The sequence below is a fragment of the Metopolophium dirhodum genome, chromosome 1 (genome assembly GCF_019925205.1).
Source record: "Metopolophium dirhodum isolate CAU chromosome 1, ASM1992520v1, whole genome shotgun sequence".
NCBI lineage: Eukaryota > Metazoa > Arthropoda > Insecta > Hemiptera > Aphididae > Metopolophium > Metopolophium dirhodum.
The window spans coordinates 137,965,323-137,980,631 of record NC_083560.1 but is presented as its reverse complement, the minus strand read 5'-3'; the positions used below and the strand labels follow the sequence as shown (position 1 = coordinate 137,980,631).

Genomic DNA, 15,309 nt, shown 5'->3' with positions numbered 1-15,309 from the left:
ATTTCTATACAACATACTAAACCTTTCTGTAATATAAATATTACATATTTATTGTAATGCTTATATTATTATTATTATTATTTATTTTCAATTATTAAGTGTTGTTAATTTTTAAATCACATCATTAATTGGAAAATATTGTGGATGTATTGTTTACAATACTATACCAGAAACAGTGTAATACAATATAGACTTTATTATCTGTTAATAAATAATGAACACACATTAATTAATTTTATATATTTCTATGTAACATACTAAACCTTTCTGTAATATAAATATTAAATATCTATTTATTGTAAAGCTTGTATTATTATTGCTTATTACCAATTGTTAAGTACATAATATTAAGTGTTGTTAATTTTTATTTTTTAAATCACATCATTAAAGTATAATATACAGTGTAATACAATAAAGACTGTATAATACAGTGGAAAATATTGTGGATGTATTGTTTACAATACTATACCAGAAACAGTGTAATACAATATAGTCTGTATTATTTGTTAGTAAATAATGAACACAAATTTAAAGTACCAATTTATTTTTATCAGACAGACATAACATAAATTGTTTACTATGACTTGTCAATCAATCTGTAAAAATGTAGAATTCATTTTTATTTCACAAATTTAACACATATTTGGAGTCTGCAAAAAAAAAAACTAATTGTGAAAATTAAAATGAAAATAGTATCAGAATAATATATTACCATGGATGATCTGGACAAATTCAAAAACAAAAAGACAAAAAAATTAATTATGAGTTTAATTGAATTTATAAATACCTTAATAAATGGATCTTTCTTCCTTGTAGATACTGTGTCCAGTTTAATAACAGCCTTAACCTTAGCTGGACATTCAGCATTTTTCGAAATTCCTTTTTGATTTTCAGATATACTAGGCTTCTGAAATCCACTATGTTGACAAACAAAGTTTTTTCTAAAAAATGTTTAAAGATGTTTTTTAGTTAAGATTTCTACGACATAAATAGTAATGTAAATACAATATAAAATACTTACGAACACACAATTCGCTGCCCATTTGGAACACTAGTTCTAACGTTCCAATTTAAATAATTTATTTTACCAAACTCAGCAACCCACACATTGATGTCTTCCATAGATTTCACATCACATCTTAAAGTTATATTTACATTGTCATCTTTGACAATTTCATATTTAAATGATGGTGGGTAAATCATTTTATTAAATAATTAAAAATGTTAATCAACAAATCTATTCTAATTAGAAAAAGCATAAAATTTGAAAATATTGATAATTTTATCATGTTATCACAAATGTAATAGGACCAATGAGAGCTCTCTATTTCCTATGGGTCTCTAGCAATGTATGGTTTGCTTATATGCGCCCGGGACGACGGGCGAAACAACCTGCCTACCGCAAACGAAGTTGTGGCCGTGTTCGTAGGCAAAGGGGGTCGTCCGCCAAGAGACATTAATCTGGTCATCTACGATACGAATCCAATCAACCCGCAACACAGGATGCAAACCATACCAGCGGGTTAGTTAATAATTATTTCCTATAAACACAGCTGTCTCAAATTGTTCACTTATATTCACTATATTTATTGCACATTAATATCAACACCATCAAATAGAATCATAGTTTTTGTTGTAATGTAAAGCTAACACTGCGATTTTAAATTTACATGAAGTATACACTACATTTTGGACATTCTTTTGAATGAATCTATTAAATTCTATTACTTTAACAATCTGAGGTATTTTAATAAGCTTTACTGATATTTTGACAAATCCTGCAGCAGTCTCCTATTTTTTTTTTTGCGGAATAAACAGATGAAAGACTGAAGGATAATTATATTATTGTTCGCATCTCCGACAATAAGTGTCGTTCAAAGATTTATCAGTGATTAGAATGTTAGATAGACAGGCCAGGAATTCTATTCAGGACATAATTTAATCATAATAGATAAGGTATTGCTATTCGAGCTAGGGGACCTATGTATACATAAAATATTAGATAAAGTTAAATTAACAATATTAAATTCCTTACAACCATATTCATTATAAATTATATTCATCTTGTAGTGATAGTATGACAATCAGTCGTGTTATGATTTGTATGTAGTGTACTATATAATTTATCAATAATCAAACATAATATAGTCACATTACTTCGGTGCTTAATTTCATGATTTGTTTGGACTTCATAACAGACATCACTTACAAATATACACTATAAATCCTTGGAATTCAAAGAGATCAGAGTTTATATTTTTTTTATACATTACCTTTCTTTTGCGGTTATGTACTTGCTATACTCACAACACAATCACAACTCTATCCTCTAACCCCCAGCTACTACAAATCGTTGTTTTAGCAATTCACTTTAAATAATATATTAATATATACCATTCGTTACATTTCACAAGGGTCGTGTCACTCGGATCCGATGTTGTATCCGCTGTTTTTCCCGTACAGCGAGGTCGGTTGGCATAACGGGATGTTGCAAGCGGGCAACCGACGAAACAATGTCCGCAATCGCAACAGTATCAGAGAGTTTGCTTGCTACCGTTTGGCTGTTAGATATCTGGGAAATAACGACCAAAGGCATGAACTGTTTAGTTTATTACATCAAGGTCGGTTCTTGTTGCAGATGTATGTGTGCGACCAGTATGTTCGAATGGAGTCGAACAATCTGAACTACATACGTTTGCACCAGAGGGATCTCCTCGCCGAAGCGTATCAAGGGCTCATGGACCATGTGAACCAACAGCTCCACGTCGATCCCATGGCGGTCGGGCGTAGGGTCATATGGCCGTCGACGTTCACGGGTAGCGACCGATTCAACAAGATGAATTATCAAGACGCCATCACCATAGTGCGTACCAAAGGGAAACCCGACCTGTTCATAACGTTTACGTGCAATCCCAGCTGGCCAGAGATCACTGAAAACCTGGCTGCCCACAGCACGGCAAGCGACAGGCCGGACCTGGTGGCCAGAGTTTTCAACAGGAAGCTACAGGAGCTAATAGTTGACATAACTGTGAATCGTGTGTTTGGTAATGTCGGCGCTTACGTGTACACTATCAAGTTTCAGAAACGTGGTCTGCCCCATGCGCATATACTGATAATCCTGGCGGAGGACTGTAAGTTCCGCACGGCCAAGGACGTGGACGACGTGGTTTGCGCCTTCTTGCCGGACCCCGCAATCGACATGCGCCTACACGACTGCGTCAAGTCTCACATGATCCACGGGCCGTGTGGAACAGTCAATCCACAGTGTCCGTGCATGGTGGACAACAAATGCTCCAAAGATTTCCCGAAAGCGTACGCAGAGGAGACTGTGTACGTTGCGGACGGCGGATATCCAAAGTACCGCCGACCGGATGACGGCCGGGTGGTACTTGTGAGAGGTCGTGAGGTTGGTAACGAGTGTGTAGTGCCATACAACCCTTACCTTCTGGCCAAGTATGACGCGCACATCAAAGTCGAGATATGCACGTCCATAAAGAGTGTCATGTATATCTACAAGTATATATACAAGGGACACGACCGTGTGACGTTGGAAGTTCAGGACCAGGATGAGATTGCCAAGTGAGTCTTAACTTAATTTTATAATTTACATATTTCTAAATAAAATTAGGTATAATGATTATAATAGTATATTGTATATATTGTATATGTTTATTTAGTGTGTTTTTTGTGTAGGAATTATTTACTACTTTTTATGTTCAGGAATTTTAAATATTAAATTGGACTATTTTTAAAATTCACATAAAAATCTCAAATTTAAAAATTCTGTTACTTAATGACATTTGTTTTTATTCCATTGTATTACTCTTGTTTTGTTTTTAATTTTAAATATGTACGTTTTAGTTTGAAATAATAAAATTACTTTGGTTTGACATTGGCTAAAAACTAAAATTTTAATGATTGAAGAACTTTACTTTTTTATGAAAACATTTCTACATTTTAATAAGAATATTCAGTTGAGCAAAACTTTAGGAACTTCTACATTTATAAACTATTATTATTATTATTATTATTATTATTATTATGACATTTTATATCATGTGTTTTCATTCAAACTGTGTATAATAAACATTCTATTGCATACAGTAATACACATCAATTGAATAAATAGTTAACTAATAAATCATTAATTAATTTTTAATAATTCCCATCAATAGTGTCTAAGATTTTTATAATTTTATATTACATTTAATCCTTTTTTTTCATGTGTCTTCATTCAAGCTGTGTATAATAAACATTCTATTGCATACAGTATTAAACATAAATTAAACATAAATTAAATAAATAGTTAATTAATAAATGATTTAATAGTGTCTTAGGATTTTTATAATTATATATTAATTAATATGTAGGTTGTACCTTATATTATGTACTTCTATACAGAGAGTTCTATAGGTGGTCTACATTATTATTGATAGATTTTTATTATAGGTATTACATTGAAAATTATTACCATTCCATCATTATTAGCATATAACAATATTTTATGCATGTGTCATTTTTAGCAGTGTGTCCAGTGTGTATGAATTATTTTACTCACTATTCTTTAGGTTTTTAGGGTAGTTGTAATCGTTTACCGATAACTTTTAGTTTTTTTTACTATTGTATACTAGCTATATTATATACTTAACATTTAATGTGTGTTCTTTAGGTATTATTATTATTACATTAAATTTGTTATTTTATGCTTTTTCATTCAAGTTGTTTATACACATTACATTGCATACAGAACTAAACATCAATGACATTAAGTACACCAATTAACTAACATACCTAATAGATATAAATTTTGGTTTATAACCTGATCTAAGTTTAACCGTGATCACATAATATAGTGTCTCAAATTGTAAACTTCAACACCTCGGCAATGTAAAACACGCTTTTATGGATTGTTATTTTCGTTGGCATAAATTAACATTCCTACAGCTTTGCCATTCTTAAATAATATTATACAGTTATAATGTACTCCACCTGATACAAATTTTAAAATTAAATTAAATTAAAATAAATTAAAATTAAAATATAATATAATATAATAATAATAATAATTTAAATTTTGAATATTTTATGTGTAATTTTCACAGTACAAAATATAAATCGAATTAAATACACCGATTGTACACTGTTATCACCTTGATCACCTAATATACTACTAATATACTAATACCAACTCTGTAAATTATAGATTAAATTGTCTACTTATATAAATTAATTCATAACATTCACTAGACGTCCACTATGATTATATTTAGCTACTCGAGTTGACATTAATAATTTGATTTCACGACATTTATTTATCAAAACATCATAATACAAAACATCATTATATATCAGTCACATTTATTGTATGGCAAACAATTTCACACCGTTCAACGGTTGTAGGGATTCTTCGTCATATGCACATTGTAATGCAATGCTATGTGTCTACAGAACAAAAAATAAATTACATTTACTTGAATTATATAATAATAATAATACCAATCACAACACCAGACGGTATCATCTATAGAGCCATTGTTAGTTATCTTTTCAATATTAATTTTCAGTTACGTAAACTCAAGATATGTCAACCCACCAGAAGGCATCTGGCGGTTGTTTTCGTACAAATTGCACGGCAAAAGTCACACGGTCGTCAGACTTCCTGTCCACCTGGAGGGTCGTCAGAACGTGTACTTTGCGCCGGGCCAAGCAGAAGAACGGCTACAGAACCAAGCTGTGCGTAGTACGAAACTCACGCAGTTCTTCGCGCTCAACACAACAGACGTGAATGCTCGACAATACTTGTACCACGAAATACCGACGCATTACACCTGGCAGATGCCACGTAATCAAGAAAACGTACTCGTAAGAAATGTCACCCAATGGTTGCCGCGGCGGATTCGGATGGCAAACGTTACGTTGGCTCGGATGTACATAGTAAACCCCAGTGGACCGGGACCGTTTCCACCTGAGATTGCTACTTCTGAACCGAAGAGGCCCGAAGTCCTTTCAAGACATAAGGACGGTGGACGGGGTCGTTCACGAAACATTCACGGCGGCTGCTGTTGCACTCGGATTATTGGAAGACGACCGAGCGTGGCGGGATTGCTTGACGGAATCGGCGACGTTTGACGTCACTATACTGGTGTTCTGCGAGCCCTCAAACCCGCTGGCGTTGTACGAGGCGAACGAAGCAAACATGATGGAGGACTTCAACCGCCGTCTCCAAGACGTCGACCGCGCGAGGGCCGCGTGTCTGGCGGCCATCGAGGATCTACTTCGTGTACACCGGAAATCGCCGGGCGACTACGGTCTGCCCCTCGCCGACCCCCGTCTACTGGAACCGCTGCAGGACGACGCGCTGTTCCGGGCAATAGACGCGGCGGCACGGTGGGCCCCACAAGTAGACGCCTTGAACGCCGAACAGCGAACGGTGTACGACCGCGTGATGGCGGCCGTCGACGACCAACGCGAGGTGGCGAAAACTTTCTTCGTCGACGGACCCGGGGGGTACCGGAAAAACGACGCTGTACGGATGCCTGATATGGGCGCTTCGGCACCGACCTCCGCAGCGGGAGGTGTTGTGCGTGGCGTTCACCGGTATCGCCGCGTCGCTCATGGACGGCGGCATGACCGTACACTCGACGTTCGGACTGCCTTTCGGCACGCTGACCGAAGACTCGACGTCCAGCGTCACCATGCAGTCCGAGCGAGCGCAGAAGATACGCAACGCGGCGCTCATCGCCGGGACTGCAACTGACGGTGGTGGACCGCCTGCTCAGGGACGTCATGGCATCGGACTCAGGTGACGCTAGATTATCAAGTCTAGGTGACGCTCGATGATCAAGTCTAGGTGACGCTCAATGATCAAGTCTAGCGTCACACCAGATGTTCAAGTCTAGGTGACGCTCGATGTTCAAATCTGAGTGATGCTAGATTATCAAGTCTAGGCGACGCTAGATTATCAAGTCTAGGTGACGCTCGATGATCAAGTCTAGGTGACGCTCGACGATCAAGTCTAGGTGACGCTCGATGATCAAGTCTAGGTGACGCTCAATGATCAAGTCTAGCGTCACACCAGATGTTCAAGTCTAGGTGATGTGGAGAGAAAGTTTGACAACCTCCACGTGGTCTCTCTGGATGCGAATACTCAAAGGTGTATTCGTAACTAATGTCAAACGGTTTGTTAGGATTTTATTATATTGTACAGTCACACATACATTTGTCAATAATTAATTTACGCTATATCAATAATTATTTATTTATACCTACTTCAAAATACATGGTCAATGTAATGAAATGTAAAAAAACATTTAAATAATATTGTGTAACTTTCTAACGTTAGTTTAAATTATTTGACCTTTTTATATGTTTTGTTAGTATTAATATCATACAATGGATTTGATATTGATGTATGTATGAGTAACTTTTTAAATTTGTTTTTACTTTTAATTATATAATTTTTACTTTTACTTATATAATATTAAATTTTAAACACAATTTGCAATAACTTTTTATATTAATCTAAATATCTGTTAATATAATATTATTATAGTTGAAATTGCATTCACAATCCTATACTGTGATTGTATTTATATTTGTTATACTATGCTATTATGAAACTTTTTACATTTGTTTTTTACTTTGTACCATATAAGATAATTTGGTATTCAACCACTATTTGTTATTATAGTACTCTAGCTTTATATTTAGCTCTCTATAACTTTGCTATTCATGTCTGAATGAATAACTTTTAATAACAATCTAAATATCTGTTATTGATTTGTTGTACATATATTAATATATTAAGTAACTTTTTACATATGTTTTTACTTTGTAATGTATAGTTAATTATATTCAATATTTTATTGGTATTTGACCACCAATTGTCATTACAATGTTTGTATAATATAATACCTTTAAACGCCTATGTCAAGAATTTTGTGATTTATATCAGTATGAATTATTTTAAATAATAGTCCAAATATCAGTTAGTTTCAAGTAGACTGTATTGTTATGTTTCTATTGTTTTTACTGTTATAGGAAACGTTTTAATTGTATCATCAATATTTTACTACCTACCTTATTATTATTATTACCTACTTATTACACTACTATTTGACACAATTCAATACTATAAGCTATTTTACCTCTCATCACTTAGAATTACTGGTAATTTGTAAATAATTTGTAACGTCTATGTAAGAATAAAAATAATATTGCAAGGCGACTCATGACTTATATTTAATAGCCTAAAGTTTTATTTGTATCGTCACCGTATTATAATGATACATCAGTATTGGTTGGTGTTCTTTGTATTACACTGCCTATTTTCGTGATACACATCTACCAAACAAATGGATCATAACAGGAAAAATGTCTCACTGTCCATGACGTCGTCATTACGCCGTATTGCTGTTTATCATTGTTGATAACAGTAGACAAGCATATTATACAAAACGCGTTTGCGGCATTTTTAAAAAAATGTATTTGAATAGTAAGTTTTTTCTCTGTCTAAATAAGAAATTATTTAGTAAAGGTAGCTGATATATAATTTTGGTTTATCTATTTAAAACAATAGAAAGTAACAACTTTTAAAATAATAAAAAAATAATAAGTATAATAGACAGCAGTTTTGTATACTACCTAAAGCTATAAGCAGAGGTGGACAGGCCAGGTGGGACAGTGAGAATAAGATAAAACCTAACCAGCATAACATGTGTAGTGATCCCTCACTAACGCTTATATTTTTGAGTTGTGACGACGTTGCTGTATGTGGTAGGATTTGTATTGACAGAGGTTCAAGTCACAGGTTTCAACAATTAGTTATAACAGTTTATTTAATAAGATAAAGTAATTTGTTACAATAAATGTTATAAAAATTTGTGGACAGCACGTTAAGTTACTGCCCGAGAACTAGTTAAATCTACATAAGATTACTGGAAATGTACTTAGTCTGGCGGCGGTGTAGAGTGCGCGGACTCTACGACCAGGTAAGTACTACATGTAGAGCTATGGGACTAATTCTAATTCTGCTATGGATGGAGACTCGTCTATATACCAAGTCTCCCTTAACGATTAAGTACACGGTATCGACTTAGGAGGTGGATCGGAAGAGCACCGGCGAAGGAGTAACGAGTACCGACGCAGGTGTGAATGTTGTTGCCAAATCCTTGAGTTGAATAGGTACCGGATTATTTGTGATTCTCAGAATCTGGAGACTTGCAACAACAACCAGGCGTGGTACGAGGTTTTAATTTATAGTGAAGTGACAAATAGTTGAATAATAAAAATAATAGTAAACTGTCGTCGGTTTACTACACATGTAAACAGTTCAATAATCAATAGTATTTTGTTTGCAGTTCGCACTTCGTTGTTGCAGTTTTTTTCTAATAGTTAGTAATAATTATTAATATTTAATATTTAAAAAATCTATGTAATAAGTAATACCAGTGGCGGCTATCCTATGGTATATGTGCTGCTGAAGCAACACATACAACATTTGGCGGGTGGTTGGATGTTGGGTGATTTTTTTTTTATATTAATACCTACTGAGACTTATTAGTGTAACATAATTAAAAACAAAACAATACTAAATACAAGTTCTGAATATACAGCATAGGTTGAATTAATTGTTATTAATTATAATGCCATTGTGTGTGTAAAATATAATCCTATTTATATCGCTACTTAAAAGTTTCATAAAATTACCCATGAATAATATTTTTTAATTACAATCAAATAACTAAATTGTTATTTTTCATTTAGCTATCTAATTTAATCCAAATTTTAACATTAATGCTTAAAAAAATGTTGTGTATGCAACTTTAATATTTTTAAATAGCTATAATAACAACTACAAGGAATTTTGTTTTCAAGCCTTTTGACAAGTGAACATTTTTTTATTGACATTTATAATCATTTAATGTTTGTATTATAATTTAATTACATGCTATAGTATTTTTCTATTATATATATTTTTTCCTTAATAGAAATATGGTTGTTTTAATGAAAAAGAATTTTAATTTTATAACTAATTTATAAAAATGAAGATGTATATTTTAAAATAGCATAAAATTAGGTTAGGTTAAAAAAAAAATCATAACAAAAATATCATTTATTTTGTAATACAAATTATTGAACTACACTATATGATTATTTTATTTCATGTCTATATAGCAGTTGGTAAATATTAAATAGTATACCTATTAAAAATAACATTAAAAATTAATCTTTTATGTAAGAATGATCAAATGTTGGAGTTGAACTGACATTTAAAGTGTATTTTGTAATGTTTTTTAAAGATTGCCTTATATGTTTAGCTTCTGTAGATGATAGAGCAGGTTGATGGTTCTGCACTTTTTGTTTTGTCCAAAAACGTGCCTGTGGTTCAATTTTTCTTTTTAATGTTTCATTGATAGGTTTTTTAAATCTTGTGCCCTTGGATAGTGTTGAAATTATTTTATATTTTTATCGCAATGCTTTATGACCAAGTCTTTATCCTCTTCATTTAAATTTGAACAATTAAACATACCACACATAATTTCCATTTTATTTTTAATTAATTTTTAATTTTCAACTCTGTATTGAACATTGATATCATTTTCAGAAATAACTAACCAGTAATCATTAACTTTTGTGATCATATCTTGAGATATTTGTCTACTTTTTTTATGAGCTGTGTTTATTTGCATTATTTTTGATGATCTCTTCTCTTTTGAGATCTTTATTACTCTTTCAAAACTTTTATCACGGACAAGTGATATTAGAGCATTAATTGCCATATCCAAACGTTTACAGTGCTTCCCTTCAAGGTAGCAGTATTTAATGTTTTTATGCAATGATTCCAAGTACATATTGGTGTTTATCCCCACATGTTTTCTGTTGAACATTGCCCACTTTTCTACTCTTGTTGAATAACATTTTTCAAAATATTTTCCAAAGTCAACTGTGTCTGGATCTTTTAAAAGATCATTTAGAACTTGATCAATTTCAACAAAATACGAACTTTTATCTACCTCAAACATAAGTGATTTTAATGTTTTAAAAATAATTTTTTTTTTTCATTACCATTAATCTTGTTTAAATTTTTTACCCAATTTCTTAGTACGTGCCATGTGCATAGAAGCTGTTTAACAGCATATCCCATTATAGAGCACCAGGCATTATAAAAGGCAAGCTCATCATCAGACATGAAAATGAAAGAATTAATGGTGCCAATAGTGTTCTTAATGCATTGAAAATAATGCTTGTAAGTATCAGTGTCAGATCTATTCGAAAAACAAAAGGCAACTGGGTACCCGTTTCCATACTTATCAACTACAACAATTATATACAGTTGAAAGCTGTATCCGTTCAACCCGTGTGTACCATCAACACACACCTTATCGTTGCCAAATTTTATGAACAGTTCTGATTGTAATGGAGTCATTATAATTAAACAAAAATCATAAACTGTAAAATGAGGAACAACACTATCTATACTCTCTTGATGTTTATAGTACAAAACAGGATTTAAATTGCCTTTTTTCTTCATTTCTTCAACCCAAAGTCTGACACTAACCGCATCATTTTCATGCTTTTTTGTAGAATATGTGATATTATAATCCCTCTTAATGTTATGCACATCTTTTTTTTCTAACAAATGAATTCGTTTTAAGTCTCCTTGAATTGTTGATGCTCTTATATCTTCTAATACTCTGTTGACAGGAACACCCATTGCCAATTTCCCTAAAAATAAATCATTGCAATATTATACAGAGTGGGTAATTAATATTTTAAATCATAAATCACTATTATATAGTCTATAATGTATGTAAGTATATTAAAACAAAAATTCAATAATAGTAAGTACCTGCAATCATACTTCTGTCTTCTGTAAACAATCTTTGTTTACCTATTTCCATATCATGCCACATATGTGTACTACAATATTGTACATTCACTTTTGAACTATTTACATGTACTTTAATACTTGATGGACATACTGAACCAGTTCTAACAGATCCACTGCTTTTAGAATTTTTACACCACTATATAGACAATAGACATACATAAATCATAAAAAGTAAAAACATTCATTAGGTTCTTCATTAGTTATTTTGCAAAATATTTATTACTTTATTTGAGGTTTTAGGAGCAAACGATCTGTGGCAGAAATAGTAAATATACTCTTTACTGTGAGTTTTTTTTTAAACTGTATTTTTAACATATTGGCATTTTTCTTTTTCTTCAATGAATCTTTTCCATTTCTTAAAATCTGACAAAAATTAAACCATATAACAGGCGTAATATTAAATGCCGTAGAATGGGGTATCATTGGCCCAGATTTCACTTTTTTTTATATATTTTGGTGAATATTGGTAACATTTTTGTTAAAGTTGGCTACCTTATATTTTTTTCTTTTAAAATATGAATCAACTAATATATAATATAAGTCATTTTGAAATTTTCGACACTTGGATAACCTACAGTTTTTTTCAAAAATTTGGGCCAATGTTGCCTGCAATTGGGGTAACTATGTCCCATATCAGTAAACTCATTGTAAACAGTGTTATTTATGATTAGGGCCAATGTTATAGTAAACAAGTATACAATAAATATTAAAGCAATCAAAATATCAAGATTTATTTGCTTAAAAATAATAAAAAACCTTTTTTTTATAAAAAAAAATTAACAATTTATATTTTAAACCTAATAAAAAAAATAAAAAAACAAACTTCAGTCTCAAAGTTATTAACACTCAAGAATATACATTATAAAATTATTTTGTGTTTAAGGGAACCTCATAAAGAAACAAAGTAATTAAAAAAAACAATTTATAACAAATTAATAAAATAATAACAAAAAATCTCTTTAATTTCACTGTTTAAAGTTAAAAGCTAATACAATTAAATAATTAAAAAACAAACTTCAGTCTCAAAGTTATTTATCACTCAAGAATTACAATATAAAATTATTTTATGTTTAAGGAAACCTCCTACAGAAATAAACGAATTAAAAATAAAAAAGTAACTTTTAAAAAAACAATGTCAAACAGTTTAATAAAATTAATATCATTTCAAACAAAATCTTCAAGTTCGAAAACCGAAAATTGATTCCGTTTGGAAACAATCTTAGGAGGGTTGATTTTTCTTAAGACGTCTTTCCAATCATACACTATAGCATCTTTTCTTTGTGGCCACCTCCAGAACTTAAGTCTTTTTTCCATACAGTCTACTACTGGGCCTTTTTTGGATATACTTACAATTCTTCCAGGATATTTCTCTCCATTGAATAACACTATGACAAAGTTATCAATCTCTAAATCGTTTTGGTTTAATTTTGCTTCTTTATTAGAAAGTGCATTGACAGTTGGATTTTCTTCTGAATCTGAATCTGAGTTCACGTCACTGATTCCATCTGACTGTAATATAATTTCGTCAAATTCTTCATCTGAAGAACTTGAGGACAATTGTATTTTTGTTTTTTTAGATTTTATTGGCTTGGTTTTTATACGTTTTTGGTCTTCCACATTAGTGACATCATGAACTGTTATGCTTTTACCTGATGGTACCTGCAACTTTTTTCGTCTTTTTACGTTGCTTGTACCAAGATATTCAGTTCGTTTGGCTTCTAGCTGGTCAATAAATGCTTCGCTTATAATACTACTGTCATGTTCACTTAAATTGTTTGGAAGACGATCAAGTAAATATTGTTTATTTATAGGGTAGATACCACATTTTTTAAACCCTGAAATTAAATTTTGAGTTTTATTTTCTTCTAGTCTATTCATTAGTTCTTTTAAAAGTGTAGGAAATAAATCCTTAGGTATTGTTGGATACTTTGATCCTGATTTTGATTCTTTCTATGTTGTTAAGATACTTCTCCATATTTTTTTCATGGGACCGAAAAAGGTAACATCTAGTGGCTGGGTGATATGAGTGGTATTTGGGGGTAAACACACAAACTTAATATTATTTTGTTCACAGAGTTCAAGAACTCTAACATTAATATGTGAAGAAAGATTATCGCCTATTAAAACAGTTGGTGCCTTTTCATGTTTTACTTCTTTCAAGAAACTGAACTCAAACCAATCTTCGAAAGTCATTGAGTCAAACCAACCACTTTTAGTACGGTTATATCGTGCATGTTCTGGCCCCCCTTCTGTCCAAGTTGTCCACATATTTTCAGCCTTATAAACCACATAAGGTGGAAGGCATTTACTCTCCGCATTGCCACAAAACATAACTGAAGTTGAACTTTTGCTAAAATTACAAATTTTTTCAACATATTTCATTCCTCTCTTACATATTACTTTTTTATTTCCCGGATCATCGCTAAGATTAGTTTCATCGTAGTTCCAAATTCTAGATGGTGGTATATCTTTTAAAACATCACTTAAATTGTCCATATATGAATTTATTTCATCTAAGCCAACTTGAGCTCTAACTCTTTTAATGTTTGAACTCATGCGCACAGAGAGATTATTATGCCGATTTAAAAATAATTTAACCCACTCATATCCCGGAAGATTATTTTTAAATATATTTATTTTGACACCTTTTTTATCGAGGTAATTTTTAACAGTTATTCGAAAGTCAGCCTCAACGACTGGAAAACCATAATCAGCTAATTTGATTAAATGTTGTTCGAAAGCTTTTTATTCGGCTTCAGTAAATACACGAGAGCGACCAACAGGTTTCGAGTGATTTCCTTTTAATTTATTTTTAATTGTGGACCTAGGTATACCAAAATGTACTGCAGCTTCCCGCTGAGTCATTTTACGCGAAATTACATTGTGCAAACACTCATTCAAGGTTATCTTCGAATAATTTATGTGCTGTCTTGATCCAAGACGTTTTTTATGAGTTCGCGGCATTTTTTCTAAATAATAAAAAATGATTCAAGTTTAATGTATTGAAAAAAACAAAACAAAACAAATAAAAAGTTTATAAAACTAAAAGCCACAATAATCAAAGTTGACAGTCTTAACGTCGAAAAAATTTAAAGAATATTGGCGTCGGGTAACTTTGGCCCAACTTAGTTCTGGGCCAAAGTTCCACAAAATAATGGGACAATGTTAGACCAAAATGATAATGAATGATTTTACAAAATTTTAATAAAGTAATTATATTCAAACCACCATATATTATTTCTATACTAAATTTTGTACTTAAAAAAGACTTACCGAAGATTTTTAACGTCGGATGATACTTGGTTGACACAAAAGTAGTAATGTTGTAATTTGTTCGTTATTTGATAACAGTTTTTATCAATTTTACTAAATGAAGTTGGGAACGATTTTTTACATAAAATTCGTTACACATTGAG

At 31.9% G+C, this 15,309-nt stretch overlaps 3 protein-coding genes across 3 annotated transcripts; 1 reads left to right on the top strand and 2 right to left on the bottom strand.

Moving 5' to 3' along the window:
* Window positions 1–527: 527 nt before the first annotated feature.
* LOC132937255 (uncharacterized) lies at window positions 528–1,268 on the bottom strand. The gene is made up of 3 exons (XM_061004089.1): window positions 1,022–1,268; window positions 788–941; window positions 528–650 (listed from the first exon to the last, which is right to left on the bottom strand). Exons 1-3 carry the CDS (start codon window positions 1,201–1,203, stop codon window positions 633–635), a joined length of 354 nt encoding a protein of 117 aa, XP_060860072.1. The 5' UTR covers window positions 1,204–1,268; the 3' UTR covers window positions 528–632.
* Window positions 1,269–1,347: 79 nt separating this feature from the next.
* Window positions 1,348–6,129, top strand: LOC132932664 (uncharacterized). Its single transcript, XM_060999037.1, has 3 exons — window positions 1,348–1,522; window positions 2,415–3,579; window positions 5,565–6,129. The coding sequence occupies exons 1-3, from the start codon at window positions 1,348–1,350 to the stop codon at window positions 6,127–6,129; spliced, it is 1,905 nt and encodes a 634-aa protein (XP_060855020.1).
* A 7,714-nt stretch (window positions 6,130–13,843) lies between these two features.
* LOC132932663 (uncharacterized) lies at window positions 13,844–14,449 on the bottom strand. Its single transcript, XM_060999036.1, has one exon. It carries the CDS (start codon window positions 14,447–14,449, stop codon window positions 13,844–13,846), a length of 606 nt encoding a protein of 201 aa, XP_060855019.1.
* Window positions 14,450–15,309: the final 860 nt, after the last annotated feature.

Bases quoted from the DNA above. Each gene is read 5' to 3' on its own strand.
- LOC132937255 (XM_061004089.1), bottom strand. From the start codon at position 1,203: ATGATTTACCCACCATCATTTAAATATGAAATTGTCAAAGATGACAAT. The intron at 942-1,021 runs GTAAGTATTTTA...AACATTTTTTAG, and splicing joins GGGCAGCGAATTGTGTGTTC to AAAAAACTTTGTTTGTCAAC.
- LOC132932664 (XM_060999037.1), top strand. From the start codon at position 1,348: ATGTATGGTTTGCTTATATGCGCCCGGGACGACGGGCGAAACAACCTG. The intron at 1,523-2,414 runs GTTAGTTAATAA...ACATTTCACAAG, and splicing joins GATGCAAACCATACCAGCGG to GGTCGTGTCACTCGGATCCG. The intron at 3,580-5,564 runs GTGAGTCTTAAC...ATTAATTTTCAG, and splicing joins GACCAGGATGAGATTGCCAA to TTACGTAAACTCAAGATATG.
- LOC132932663 (XM_060999036.1), bottom strand. From the start codon at position 14,449: ATGAGTTCAAACATTAAAAGAGTTAGAGCTCAAGTTGGCTTAGATGAA.